This window comes from Mytilus galloprovincialis, chromosome 6, assembly GCF_965363235.1.
Source record: "Mytilus galloprovincialis chromosome 6, xbMytGall1.hap1.1, whole genome shotgun sequence".
Lineage (NCBI taxonomy): Eukaryota > Metazoa > Mollusca > Bivalvia > Mytilida > Mytilidae > Mytilus > Mytilus galloprovincialis.
Genome location: NC_134843.1, coordinates 30,704,690 through 30,720,803, shown reverse-complemented (window position 1 = coordinate 30,720,803; position 16,114 = coordinate 30,704,690). Strand labels below are relative to the sequence as shown.

Genomic DNA, 16,114 nt, shown 5'->3' with positions numbered 1-16,114 from the left:
TTTGACCAAGGTACAAACAAAATCAAGAGAAAACAACGAATGGCAGTAAAAAAAAAGGGATAAAACAGATCGGGTAACCCTCACATTAGCCTTCATAAAAAACAGCAATCGTGGTTTGATTGTTTTGTTTTATGTCGTGTTTTAGTTTTTGTTCTTTATCTTAATATCTGTTAATCATATGAAATGAGTTAAAGACATGAATTATAATTAAGATTATAATTAAATAGTTTACATAATTTCTGCTTTTCTTTTCTCAGGATTTAGAGTAGCAGCCGTTCGTATCATTTACCTCCATTTCAGATGTTATTTGCATACATCAAAACTTTGTTTTTCAACAACTAATCAAAACTTTTTAATACATGTCTGGATATGAACGAGTTTGGTCGCCGTCCTACAGAAATCTATTTTGCAATGTGTTTATATATATCATCTGTTGGAAGATTTGTTTGGATCACAAAGTACAATGTGTTTTAATAATCCAATATTACTTTTTAAAACTTATTATTAAACAATGATAAAATAATTGATGATGTATTTTATAATTATAAATGAAATTCATTTTTATAGTTGTACAGGTGTTCATAAAGATTTCAAATTATGCAGTCCGTGGTTATGAGATGATTTGATCTTTGAATAATTGCAAACAACAACTTAGGCACAGTATTTTTTTCTCAAAATATATTGAATTTGTTGTTATTGGCTTTGAACTAGCTGTCAATAACTGCGAATTACAATTCGCAGATGTGTACTCAGTGTCTTTTTTATTGTGGGGATATTTAAAAACTCCCTGCAAAATCCAGTTTGTTTGTGAATATGTTGTGCTGTGATACCACTGTCACAGCATAAGGGAGGATGAGTGCTCGCATACATATTTAAACCTTCCACATACCGTATGCGGCTGTTTGTAGTCAGGAATATGTAATTCTGTGGATGTCATTTTTTTTATAATATTTGCTTTTTATTCATTGTTTTGCTAATATATCAAGCTGTTTGTTTTCTCGTTTGAATGGTTTATCATTTTCATGTCGAGCCTTTTAACAATGTTTAAAGCTCACAATATATGCGGTATTGATTTTGTTCTTGTTAAATTTAAAAAAGAAGATGTGGTATGATTGTCAATGAGACAACTCTCCACAAGAGACCAAAGTGACACAGAAATTAACAACTATATGTCACCGTACGGCTTTCAACAATGTGCAAAGCCCATACCGCATAGTCAGCTATAAAAGGCCCCAACATGACAATGTAAAACAATTCATACGAGAAAACTAACGGCCTTATGTATTTTAAAAGATTAACGAAAAACAAATATTTAACACATAAACAAACGACAACCACGGAGTTACAAGCTCCTGACTTGGGACAGGCACATACATACATAATGTGGCGGGGTTAAACATGTTACCGGGATCCCAACCCTCCCCTAACCTGGGACAGTGGTATAACAGTTCAACATAAGAAGTCCATAAGGTGATCTTAAGTTATAACTATGTCATTTGATCTCTGGTCGGGTATTTTTTGGTTATTTTCTTGGCAGTTTTGGAATGAAATAAATGAAATTGTAAAGGCTTTTGCACCTATGTTTCTCATTGGGGATTGATTTATGAAATTGAAGTTAATGTATTTTCAACTTGGTTCTTTATTTTGCGTTGAAATCCTTTTTTTTTAAATCAAGATTGACTGAAGTCTTTTTCATACCAAACTCGCTTCAGACGTTTAAAATTTCAAGCCTGATTTCTTTTTTGAGATTTTGTGTAACAGTAATATCTCAGACTTAGTGGGAAATTCAACGTGTTTTGAATAGACCTAGGAATGTTGTGATCCTTGAAAATGAAATTGAAATTGGAAGTCATCATTAAAAGCTCTCTAGTACCTACATTTTTAATGGGGTTAAATAAAATTTATTTGACAGGTAGCATCAGCAATATCTTAGTGAATCACTTATTTCTATAAGGTTTATGTCTTTTGAAAATACTAGCAACTTGATATGCGATCGATGGGTAACATTGACTACTCTGTAACAATTTTATTTCTTATGGTCTTGGTGTTGTCTGCGAATGATGGTTTTTGATTAACTCTTTGGTATATTTTTCCTTTTGAAAATTGCACCTTCATTTTACAATAAAATGTCTCGTTAATGGAAACACGGATCATACCGATAACGGAGTTGATTCCGGAAAACTAAGTACAATAAAAAAAACATCAACAATGAAAGAAAGAAAAGAAAAAGAAAAAAAATGTGTATGTGTAATCACAATAATTTATCAAATATTTTTTGTGAAATGAATTATGTTATGAATACTAATATTGTGAAAAAATAATATCTTACCAAATAGTGGTTCCCTCAACTATTGGGTGAGCTAACATGAGGGATACTAAGTTAAAAGCTGTAAACTTAGCAAATTGTTACAGAAAGTATGCTATAAAGATATTGTCACGTTGACAAAAAAATAAGAAAAAAATGTCTCGTGTTCACAAAAGAAGAAGATACCAACGGACATTCAAATCCCATAAGTCGAAGAAGAACAAGTCAGGAAAAGGTTATTTGAATTTTTCAATAAGAACATTAAGTTTCGTTAATAGCTTCACTTTAAGCAGCAACTCTCTATATCAGAAACCATGCCAGGAAACATAGAATATTTATATTGTATAATTATATTTCATGCACTTTTTGAATAAAATATTGTTAAAACTAAACATAGAATATAGTACTGTAAATGGTAAATGGTTTATTTTTCTATGAGTTATTTCGCTTTTTTTGCAATCACGTGAAATGTGATAAAGTTTTCATTTCGCGAATAGTTTTTAAAGTGAAACGAGATAAATTTTAAGGCACAAATGCAACCACCGCGAGAAAAGTGTATGTATTTAAATCGTAAAAAAATCAATCCGTAGAAATACCCACGTTTTACACATAGATAATGCACAATTGTTTAAATGACTATTGTTTGGTTTGTGTCCTAACTATTTTCTTTGACTTACAAATTTAATTTCCATGGACTTTCCAAATATTTTGACTACGAGAATCATTGATGCGTCATAAATTGTCGAAAAGCGTTTATGATGCAGTAATTTGGTACCGATATTTTTCAAAGGTACCATTTAATACACCAGACGCGTGTTTTCTCTACATAAGACTCATCAGTGTCTCAGATCAAAAGAAAGCCAAAACAAGTACAAAGTTGAAGAGCATTGATGACCTAAAATTCCAAAAAGTTATACCAAATACGGCTAAGGTTATGTTGACGGTATCTTCTGCAAGTTTTTCTTCTTAAAGTTTTTATTAATATTTTAACACACATATACATATCTGAAAATATATTTTATACATTACTTTAATGTTGACATTTTGTTTTGGTTTGATTATTGATTATCCTTGTTAAATAATAATCTGCATGTGATTGCCTGAATGACTTTACGAATTATTTTTTGTTTGATGATCGATTATTATTGTATATTTGTATATATAGCAAACTATTGATACGTCAGTATACATTTAAAATATATAACTTTGATGTTCAATTGCCCGAATAGCAGTTGTTACTTTTTTTTTTATAATTGAAAATTATGTATAACTTTGATGTAATGCTGCCGGATGGAGTATAACTTTATTCGGTTGAGTATTGTTTTTTACAATTTATATGTGTATACCTTCTATTTTATGTGTCTGAATTGCTATAGACAACACTTTAATTCAAGTATTTTTGGTTAGTATCCTATTATAACGGTTAACATTCAAACATCTTTGATTTAGCATGTGGAAAAATCTCTCAGATCATTTTCCTTAAATCATTTAAAATCAAAATGATAGTATTGTAATTGAACTCAAACGGCCACCTTTAAAATGGTTTTATGAAGAAAAAAACAGAATCAATAGAATATAAAGTTAACCACCTTGACAGCGTTGGGCGACGGAATAGTTTCTCGATTTTAGAATTTTAAAATATGTGAGCATGTCAAGTGTTTCCCCGTGACCTAGAAATATCTTAACCAGTTTACTACTATTGCACATGTAAAAGTTCATAATAGTACAGAGTGACAGCTGATGACATTTATAAAATGAATAAAGAAAGTGTGATCTTACTTAAAAAGCCCATAAAAGAGTAAAACTTGCTGTGGCAGATTCAACTGTAGTGCATAAGACTAAAATTGACCTTAAAACGATCGTATTGACTTTTGGTATCCAAAATAGGCAGATCGGACATATATTGACTTTATCTAATAACTTCTTTAGTTTGGAATTAATTGTAATTAATATACACAAATGAGACTGAACAATGATTTTGTTAAGGTAAACAATAAATTTACCTGGTGTAGTCGTGCGTATAATGTATTTTGGCATTTCTTGCTTAAATGGAATATTTTAAAACGTCTGATATGTGAACTTTCTCTTTTTTCTCTGCAAAAGGGTTTAAAAAATCATTTTATTTACTGTGTATTTGGAATATTTTGTGAAAATAGAAGAAGTGGAAATCCTTTCCTTTCATATCTCTCCTTCATCATTGATAAAAAATTATATTGACTCGTTCAGTGTCCAGTTTGAAGGTCATTTAATTTTCTGTACACATTCATGCACGTTCTGATTTAATCAATAGTCATGTATGAAAAGCATAAACAGTTTGAAGGTGAACTTGTATAACTTAATCCAATCAAAGTACACAAGAATCAATGACAATGACTGGTCCACATCATAACAAGTAATGATCAGTAATAGGGGTAAACTGGGTAGGGAGAAAATATCATATATTTTAAGTTCGTTGTTTTGTAATAACGAATACAAAGTCAACCAAATATGTTGCTGTAGTTTCATAAACTTGTTGTTCGTTCTGTATTGATGTAGTTTCGGGATCTTTCATTTGCTTATTTAAGGCAATGGAAAGTTTGGCCTTACAAGTCTACATAATTATCTTCCGGAGCACCTGAGACCACCCCTAGTTTTTAGTGGGGTTCGTGTTGTTTATTCTTTAGTTTTCTATGTTGTGTCATGTTTACTATTGTTGTTCTGTTTGTCTTTTTCATTTTAAGCCATGGCGTTGTCAGTTTGTTTTAGATTTATGAGTTTGACTGTCCCTTTGGTATCTTTCGTCCCTCTTTTATCGACTTTATACAGAAAAATCGTAAAATACATTAAATTTTTCACAAATAATACGTGAATTCAAAGTAATTTTTTTCTCTAAACACTGCATTGTGATTGATTTAAGGGATATTGCCATAAAGTGCGTATAGTGGTATAGCAAACATCGAATTTCCTCACAAATTGTTATAGCATCTTTAGAAAGTGAAACGTGAAAACTTTGTTCACGACAATTTCGACAATAACATTTTATGAAATCTATTACCGTGTTGAAAGTTTTATTATACGAAGGAATGAAAACTTAACTTTCATTTAAAATATGTCGTCACTGGAAGAATTTGAATATGGAACGAATGAGGAACTTGACATTACTTATTGAGCAATAGACAATCGACAATAATGTATTAGCACAAACGTTTTTTTAACCATTAATAAACCCAATTTATCACATTGTATAGAAATACATTTAAAAATATTAAAACAGTACAAAACACCAGTACCAAGGGAACTACATTAACAAAAGCAAAAGCATATGGGTATTTCAAACTTTTTTGTATAGCTTTGAGATATTTTTTGTGGGTTGACATTATTTTGGAATTGCATAAATGATCAGGAATGACAATGGTGATTAACCTTTCGACAAACATTGTCTTGGCATGTTTAACACAATAAGATATGTATTCACTACAAATGTTGTTAAATGGGTTATGTGTAAATAAACATGCACTACATTCATGTTCACTATTGACATTGCAATGATTCTTTTAAACGAGACAGACTTAATACCTACATCGTAGTTGAATACCTTCACCTTGCGTTGTTGTGCTATTCTGACACAAATGTTGTCAAAAATTTGTTTTGTTGTCATTTATGGCAGTTGATAAAAACGCTTTTTGAAAAATCGTTTTGTTTTCAGGCTCGTGTTATTTTCATGCCTAAGGCCAAATAGAATAGTATGTGTGGTTCTAGTTACATATATGAAAAAAAGTTAGGGTAGGTAAAAAGTAAAATCACAAAAATACTGAACTCCGAGGAAAATTCAAAACGGAAAGCCACTAATCAAACGGCAAAATCAAAGGATAAAACACATCAAACGAATGGACAACAACTGTCATATTCCTGACTTGGTACAGGCATTTTCAAATGCAGAAAATGGTGGTTTGAAATTGATTTTATAGCGCTAAACTTCTAACTTGTACAACAGTCGCCTCAATTTCCATTATATTGAAAATGATGCATTAGCAAAATGTCACAAATAGGGGTACACAAACAACAGGGACCCCACCAAAAACTATAGATGATTTAAGGTGCTACCGAAGGAAAAGCATATCCTTCTCTAAATGTGTAGAGATCTTTTTTATTTTATGTTATTTATTTTTACATTGAGTCTATGGGAGCAACACTCTGACTTCATCAGTGCTTAATGAAAAATGAAAAAAAATCTTTAGGGTAGGCTTTTATTAAGACAAAAAATTAGGGTAAGTAGGGTAACTGGAACCACACATGTATTTTTATTTGGCCTAATAAATAGGGGTTTGATACATATTTTAAATTAAGCAAACTATAAAGTATACTTTTGTCTTTCACTATATTAACATTGGACCACTCAAGTTACTTTACCAATAAAACAAATCTCATAAATCGATAATGAAGACACACCAAGGAGCTGTAGCTCCGGGAATTGCATCATCTCATAAAGAAGTGAAACAGGGTAGGAAATAGAGATTATTATATTACACAATTTAAATATTTATAAAAGCAAATGATAACGCTTCAAATTACTAAATTTACATCAGGTCAAATTTGCATGAGAGACTAGTAACCATTTTAATTAAGCTGCCTTTTTAACGTATAAATCCACAAGGTACAGTTGACAGGAAGACATGTCACCCAACATGGGAACATAATTCTGTTTCTAAGCAAATCCGTCTTTACATGTTTTTAAAAAGCTTCTATGTAAGTTGGCCTCATGCAGGTATGTAGCCTCAAGGGCAATTATACTACTTTTTATTTCTATAATTTATTTTATTGATGCATTGCATCCAGGATACCCTGGAAAAGGCGTTTGTTTGACGCGACCCGGTCCGGGACCGGACCCTAGGCATCCTGCATCCTGCAATCGGGCTTAGAACACTACTAATAAACCACCGAAGCAGTGGGAATTTCAAAAAAGGTATTTTAAATCGAATTGTACCGAATTTTCTGAGCAAGTGATATCTTAGGTATAAAAATGCCTGTAACAAATCTGGAATTTGACAGTTGTTAACCATTTGTTTAATGTGTTTGAGATTTTGACTTTGCCATTTGATTACGGTCTTTCCGTTTTTAGATTTTCTCGGAGTTCGGTATTTTTTTATTTAAATTTTCAGTTTAGTAAATTTAGCAGTTCGTCAGTAGTGGTTTCTTCCCTTGTTAGAAAATGAACATGACCCTATAAATATAGTGCAAACCAAACACTTTACCGTGTTTTCTTCATCCGTATAGCTTAAACCCTAAACTAGTACTCTTGTTGATTTTTACAATTATCAAGGACAAACCACAAAAACGAGGTCGCCAAAAGTTCATTATTTTATACAATTTCCATAGTAGAATATAGAGTCTATATGCGTGATATATATAGGCATGCACATATTATGACATAGAACAGGTGATGTATAGGTTTTGTAATTACTAAAATTCATTATGTTTCACAAAATGCATTCATAACAGTAAATTATATACGATGCTCTATACGAGCGACCTATGTTTAAAGGCAGCTCTACAGTCTCACTATAACTTTTAATGAAATTTATTTCATCAGATTTTAATTTATCTATCCTTTTAAATATTTTTTAATATTGATATTCAAATCATGCTAATAAAAGTGCATGGTAAATTCTCTATTTGTATGTGAATTTAGGAGGAATCTTCTGTTCATACCAAAAAGTAAAATTATAAACACACTGAATAGCAAGGAAAATTCAATTCGGAAAGTCCCTTATCAAATATCAAAATCAAAAACTCAAACTCAGCAAACGAATGGAAAACATCTGTCATATTCCTGACTCAGTACATGTATGTCCTTAGATAGAAAACAGTGGACTCAACCTAGTTTTCTATTCAGCTTAACCTCTTAGTTGTCTGTCAGTCGCATATATTCCATTAAATTAAAAACAATGTGTGAACAAAACAAACAGACTTAATGTATATAACTATAGAGGTAATGAAAAAATCAAAGGGAATAAATAAAGATGGAAAAAGAACTAAATTGAAAAAAATTATAGGTAAATGTGAGAGCAAAGATAATATGAAAGTTCTCTGCAAAATTGCCAAGTATTAGCTATGGAAGTGGATTATATTTATCTGAATCTGATACCAGTAACAGTAGCAAAGGTCTTATTCTAAACAAATCACCTGAACAATAGTGAAAGTGTTTTGTTTTTGTGTTGAAGCGTGAATATATTCTTCTCTTCGGTTTTCTACATTAAGTCAATCAGTATGTCTTCTGTTTATAGGAAATATATGGATTACATATATTTGTGTTTATGTGCAATTCTTTCATTACTACGCGTCGAAACTCATGTGGATCAGTATATTATAAGAAAGATGTTACAATAAAAATTGAAGAAAGAAATCTTTAAAAACATTAGCTTGTAGTGCTATCTTTAATGAAAAAATACCAAAGCAAAGCAAAGCCGTAATAAAGGTTTGGAAATTGTTCTATTAGCGATAATCAAAGTTTACAAATGTGCATACTGTAGGGGTTTTGATCCCATATCTAAAAAAGTATTTAACAATATAAATAATTGCTTAAAGTGTTTAAATTAAGACACAATATATTACTTGGACAATCAAATGGATAAAACAATATGACAACGGCATGCCAGAAATACGACAAAACGACATTCAAACAAGAGGTTGATACTTCAGGAGACAATTTTGTTATAATATTTCGCGATAAATTTCCAACAATATTTTCTTATTTCACTGTTTCATTGGTGTTTTTTTTTTATTTGTCTGATAATCTTGTCGATAACTATATGTTAAAAGAAAAAGATAATCAAAAGTGCTTTCTTAATAGTTATCATAAAGAATATATACATTATATATCTGATAAATGTAGACATGTAAACTTTCATTGCGTTAACACGTGATACACACTGCTTATGAAATGACTGGACATCATTACGATAAACAAAACGCATTTATAATATAAATTGTTTGCGATGTTGGGTCAGGGTGGCAAATGTTTAGATTTAATAACAATGAATAACAATGTACAGGTGGTATACAAATCAGGACATCGGTCAAATAAAAGGCATTTGTTTGCAATTATTTAACGGTTCATGATCTTCGCACATGCGTATTTTATTATCTTGGCTTGTACAGTTTAACCGTTTCACAAATGATATCGTATATGTTACTTACGTCGTAACTATAATCCACTTCTCGTTTCATGAATGTGACCTTCCGATTTCGAGCTATGACTTTGACTGTTCCTCTTTTAACACAAGAAAACGTGTGAATAAGACATGATATAGAAATAAGAAGATATGGTATAAGTGCAAATGAGCTAACTCTCCATCCAAGTCACTATCATGACTATGTTATCAATGTGGAGAGAACAGTTGTACTTGTAAAAAGTATAAATGCTTTCATATGGGTCTTTCATAAATTTGTATGTAAGAACAAACTGCAATGGAGGTTAACCATTTTAAGACAATATTTTTTTATGGACCCTTAACAAGTTGTTTTTCAATATGTAGTGATAGCAATTAAATTAATGTTTGAATGTAAAATTTTAAGAATAAACAATTTTAGTGGACACAGGTTATTGAAATTCTTTATGCAGTTGTATCCCATGTAAACTTTTCAATTTGGCATCCTGAAAGTCTTTATATGTTTGATATACGCATACACAACCAATATGTTCAGTTTAAATCTTTCGCATATTATTTATGTAGTAAATACATTTCAATACGCTCCACGGTTAGTGTGAATACCGAATAGTACGACAGGTTTCAGAGTAGAAGCCTGCTATTTTAACTATTTTGAACGAGTGGTATCTTGTCTGGTTTAAATGTATGTATTTTACAAATATTAGAATTGTGTAAAGATTTTCTATGTTTGTATTCCCTTGTTAAATCGTCTTGCATTTTAAAAAGAAATTACTGTGTAGTAACCTTGGGTTCCAAATGGTTATTGCTGTGTTGAACGCAGTAGGATCGTTATTCTTTACCTGTGATATGCTTTATATATGGGCATGTTTATAAATTAACAAGGACACTTTTACAATGACCGTCAACTTTCTATGCCGTTGAGGCATTTGTCTAGAGTTTCGCTTAACTAAAAGGTAAATGCTTTAAATTTTTTATCGAATTTTGTCTGTACCTTAAAGGATATATTTTCAACTTTGCACTTTAAAGGTAAGTCTTTGGTAGATCGATAATACGGACGACGATATTTCTTTTATTACAAAACGAAAGATAACGACGAAATCTACGTAATATTTTCCCTCCAAAAGTTACCCTGGCTGTGCAAGTCGACTGTGCAGTCTTGTTGTTCGGCTTTCTAATATGATATTTATGTTCATCGGGAATATGATCATGGTTGTTTTTTTAATCTACTTCAGAAAAATTTGCAATAATAGATTCATAGTTTTCACGCTTTAAAATTATGATTATATTATAGCACGATTTGGTGAAACACAGACGATAGCTTTTTTCATTCTATTAAAACAAATGATCTATATTTGTATTTGTATATTTGATTGAAAGTATAAACAAACGTCTTCGCTTTTAATGTAGCCAGGCGGGTGTTTTCATTTATTGTATTGGCCACCCTTTGATTTACTGAACATTTATTTTGTTCGAGATTCAGTTTTTGATAGAATTATTCATACTGAAGTATCCATTGTTTTGATGAATGAAAAATTGCTGTTTATTGCTACTTGTCTATTTTCAGTTTTCCTGTGTCGATTTGAATTTCCTTTATCTGGCCTCTCTTTGTCGACTTTTGAAAATTGAATTGAAATCAATATTATGACTTCTACATATAGATCTGCTGCTTTTGGGTAGTTTGATTGCAAAAATCTTAAGCTTTAGTAAAGGGACAATGATTTGTCATCATGTTCTGGTGTGCTGTAAGAGTTTAAATTACTTAATACCGAACCTGATATAAAGTTAATCATTGTTATCGCTTACGGCAGGTTCATTGATTTGAAATTACTAGATCTACCACATCTTCCTATATCTATCTACTGACTTTTGAATCGTGTGACGGTTGATGAATGCATCACAGAAAATATTTATAGTCTTTAGTTACTATATATATATTGTGTTTTATGTACTATTGTAATGTTTGTCTGTCTTTTACGTTTTCAACCATGACGTTGTCAGTTTATTTTCGATTTATAAATGGCCCTCTGGTAACTTTCAAACCTCTTTTGCACAGTTGACCAATCTGGTATGATATCAAGAAAATTTCACGCTATTCCAAATATTCATTCTGATCCTATTATATAACAAACGTGACGACTTCTCATTCCCTGTTTTCGCGTTCCAATTATTGATTAATACATTTACTCCCGTTCTCATCATGTTTCTGTGTCGCAGCTGATGTGTAAAAGCATGTACTTATTATTGCAATATCATTTTGAGGCATACTCTTAACTCCAAAACTACTCCAAAAACCATGAGAAGAAGGGATAGAAATGATTACTCCTGAAGTTGTTTATTCACCCTCATAGATTTGAATAGTAACTGCTTCAATTTTGTTTTCATGTTTCAAAGCGTCTCTAAAGAGTATGATACAAGAAAATCCAACTCCAAGTAAAATTCAAATCGGAAAGTTCCTAATCAAATGGGAAAATTAAAAGCTTAAACACATCAAACGAACGACAGAAAAACTGTCACAGACATTTTCTTCTGTACAAAAAGGGGGATCAAACTTGGTTTTAATAATTCAAAATGAAAAAAGTTATCGGTTTTACTAGGTTCATATTCTGACAATAATTATTAGATGTAATTTCATGTGACAGGTTATGCATACAGACCAAACTCTGACGCTGTCGACGCACATGTTCTTACTGTAGTTGGTGTTCCAAAATCTTTATATTTTCTCTTCCATCTGTGTCTGTTATGACACTTACTGAACATTGGAACTTATATGTAGTTCACTATTTAAACACGAAAACATGATTTGTGACCCGGATTTGTTTTCGTTTTAATGAATTCTGACTATAGAACATCAGTATCATGCTGTTGCCTTTATTGAAAGAAATTTGTACTAAAGATTCGAAGAATCTTATTTCAGACAATTAATTAATCTTGGACAAGCATGTGTAAAAATGCATGCATTAAAGTTCATCAGAGTCTCAAAGATGAAGTATTATAAAATACAATGAATCACAAATATTCAAAAGGAGCATTATTATAGAACTAGTGTTCAACGTTAACCTTATCTTAAGTTCTTTTTTTATAAAGTATAGGAATTATGGCAAAAGAATGATCCCAAATGTGAAAGGAATCATTTGAGTGGTATTGGGTGCTGTGGTATAAACACAGTTGTTCTATCAAAATCAACAATTTACCATAAATAAAATTAATTACTTGATTATCTTCTGGAGAAATGCTCAGAAGCTCAATACCATGAGCCAATTTTCAAAAACAATGTATTAGTAAAACCCAATAGCGGGTAAAATATTAATCGAAATCTGAAAATTGAAGAAGTAAAAATAATACACTTCGGCCATAAGAAAAGGTTTTATTCCATCTACGGCAACGTACAGTACGAATATTCATTTTTGGAGACTCTCGACTTACTTTAAAGATACATAGACTTAGTAAATATATTAATGACGTGTTAATCCTTAAAAGACCTTGAAATTACGTGAATATTTGTGACAAATTATGCAAAAAATAAGAAAAAACGTAGTTATGAATGTGGTAGACACATGTTTGCCTCAATGACATGACAAGAATTAATGATATAATATACTGTTTTGTCATTAGCATAAATAATTTTTCCACTTTTCAGAAATAATTAGGTAGACAGTAAATATATTAATTGTATGTACTGATTATTAACCTTGAGTTGTATCTGTTTGTTTTGTTATTAACACGTGTATATTGTGTAATACATCATGTTACATATTGTAGCTGTACGTTAATTAATGTCTTAAAATCATCTTGTTTTTGTCGATAGACTTTGATCATTGTTACCACGTTTTGTACACTGAGCAAAATGTTCAAACTATGATATTTGTTTTCCACAAATTAGGAGGTCTGCCATTGTTACAAAAGATACACCATCAAAGTCCAAATGAAAAGCAAAATAAGTAACTGTAGGTAACTGTAAGATACTCCACAAACAGTTATCAAATTCAAAACCGTATAGTCAGTTATAAAAGTACCCCAAAATGACAAAAATGAGATATAATTCAAACGGAAAAGAACAGAATAATAGATAGGATGACCAACAACCAACGCGAACGAATGAATACAAGCTCATAACATGGTACAGGCACATTAAACCCTAAGCATATTTTCAAGGTTTTAAAATCAACTTTGAATTGTTTGTCAAAAGACAATAGTCTGTCAAATATAAGTATCGATGTTTTAAATTTTACTAAAAATATAAGCTTAAGGGATTCACACTTCGTTATGTAGATTGCAAGACACGATAAGTATTCAGATCTTGTCGATAATACTATGGCATCAGGCCCAGCCTTATAAGAAAAAAAAATAACTACAAGATGAATTAACGTTACATCTTTTGATGCAGCAGATTCGCATTTACATAAGAAATTTCTCTTTAGTGTTGATCGAGGCAAAACTAGTACTGTAGGTAAAAAAAAAATTTTGATAAGTTTGGGGGTCATCTTAAATTTGCCAAACACCATCAATGATGTCTATTCTGTAGGTTGATTATTACTGTTACTTCTTTGTTAATACTTACATTGAGGGACTGTTAGCTTCCGAGGTTATCACCAGTGCAGAAATTCAGTGCTTCAGTACTGGCATATTAATATGGATATTGATTATTTGAGATTTTTTTAATAATTATGTTTAAGTATTTTATAAAGTAAATGAGCTGTGACAAAAAATAGTATCAAATGTCTTTTGTTTCGTTTGGTTATACTGTTTAGAAATTAATAATGTAGTATACAGTGGTTTTATCAAAATCGAATATTCACAATTTTCAATATCTGAAGTTTCTTTGTCAACCTTTAAGAAAAAGGATCAGAAGCTTGAAACCACAATGTCGAATAGGAAAACCCGAAAAGGAGATCAGATACCAATATGGTAATCAAAAACTGTTAATAAATGAAGAAAAAAAAAAGCAATTTGAAGCAAAAAACTTCTCGATTTATGACATCGGAACATAGGTAAACATCTGTCAACTAAATCAGTTATCAAAAAGAAAAGGAAGAAGAGACTGTGAAATCTTCTTAAAGAGTCTAACAGTAGTGTGACCATTAATGCATTTCAGTACCTGTAAGAATAACTCAAAATGTTAAAAGAGTAATTAAAATTAAAAAAAAAAGGTATTTATGAATAAGCAAAATATTCCATTGTATTTATCCTTAAAGATGGATGGTTCATTTTAATTTCAGAACTGAAACATCAACAATATAGACAAGTGGCAAAATGAGAAATTCATCAATCTCTGAGGGAACTAAATCTGGTGATACTTTAAGTCATAGAGAACGTATGTACCAAATATTTCAATATTAATTGCTACAGTTTACTTTGTATCAATGCTGATTTGTTTGAACACATAAAATCATGCTCGAGTACTAGATTTACAAATCATCTTATTTGAAGAATAAAATAAAAACCCGCTTCAACATCATTTTCTTAATGAATGCAATTTCTTTTATCTTGAATCAATAATCAGATTTGATATACTTAAAATATGATATAAACTATAAAGACTACTACGTCATCAGTTTTCACTCTTTTACTAAAGTTATAAGCTTATACCTAATTGAGTAATATATATGGGTTTGTAATTTTCTTTAGCTTTCAGAAGATTTAATAGTGGAAAACAAAACCGACCCACCACCCCATTATTTTGTCTTTTTCATGACTTAGAATAATAAAAGTCATCCAAAATTAAAATAAAGTTGAAATAAGGTGTTTATAGATTATGAACGACAGAATAAACGAATGGGCAGATGGATTGCAAAATGCAAACATATTTTTTTGCGTGTAATGTTATTGACAAAATAAAATACATAGCAAATCTTACTTTAAAACAAAAATAATCAATATACCATTTTATAACGACTTTGTTTTGCTCTTAAAGTTGATTTTTATAATCTTTAAGTAAAAACGAAACCAACTGTTATAAATTCGAAACCGTCTAATGACCTTTAATTTATATTCGAGTGTCATTTTGTAGTAATTCTATCATTTAATACCTTCTTGGCAATTCTAAAATCATAAAATAAACTGTATCAATATTTTAGATTATTTTTTCACAAAGATGTAAATCCATAGAAAGCGCACCAACCGCATCAAATTCATCAATTTCTATTTCAATTTAATTGCAAAATCTTAGTCACAACAACCGAAATAATTCAGAAAAATTGGGTTAAGCAAAATAAATAATATAAAACAGAAAAAGCTTAAAGAATACTAAAAAAAAGTGAAGGTTGAGTATGTTTGAATCAAATTTTCTAAATACGAGAATCACGTTTCCCACATTGTAATCATTTTGTTTTATCCATCACCCTTCTTAATCAATAATTCAAAATTGAGTGCTTGTTTTTTTCCCCTTGCAGATATTCAATCAATATCTAGACGAGTTCTAGATCTGATTACTAAAAATGAGGAAAAGACACCAGTTGTTTTCTGTCAGTTGGATCATTTGACAAAGACGGACGAAGAGGTAGTGTGGATTGAATCTGCAAGGTAAAAATGTATTGAAAATAATGTAATCGTATTCAAATTCAATAGTTCATGCTAGATTTGACCTTAAAATTATGGACTAATGTTTTTCTTTCTATGTATATTTTACTATTGTGAAAATAGGATGAGTGATGAATACTTATAA

General features: G+C 30.6%; 2 protein-coding genes across 6 annotated transcripts in view; both read left to right on the top strand.

Moving 5' to 3' along the window:
• Positions 1-3,531, top strand: part of LOC143079348 (electrogenic sodium bicarbonate cotransporter 1-like) — a 33,834-nt gene extending 30,303 nt beyond the window's left edge. For all 5 annotated transcript variants that reach the window (XM_076254616.1, XM_076254614.1, XM_076254617.1 and 2 more), the window contains one exon: positions 258-3,531. The gene's annotated coding sequence lies outside the window, so the exon portion shown is untranslated. The remainder of the gene's footprint in view (positions 1-257) is intronic.
• A 6,697-nt stretch (positions 3,532-10,228) lies between these two features.
• LOC143079347 (electroneutral sodium bicarbonate exchanger 1-like) overlaps positions 10,229-16,114 on the top strand; it is a 30,075-nt gene continuing 24,189 nt past the window's right edge. The window contains exons 1-3 of the mRNA XM_076254613.1: positions 10,229-10,406; positions 14,670-14,764; positions 15,843-15,972. Of these exons, the coding sequence (XP_076110728.1) occupies positions 14,704-14,764; positions 15,843-15,972 (191 nt within the window). The 5' untranslated portion in view covers positions 10,229-10,406; positions 14,670-14,703. The remainder of the gene's footprint in view (positions 10,407-14,669; positions 14,765-15,842; positions 15,973-16,114) is intronic.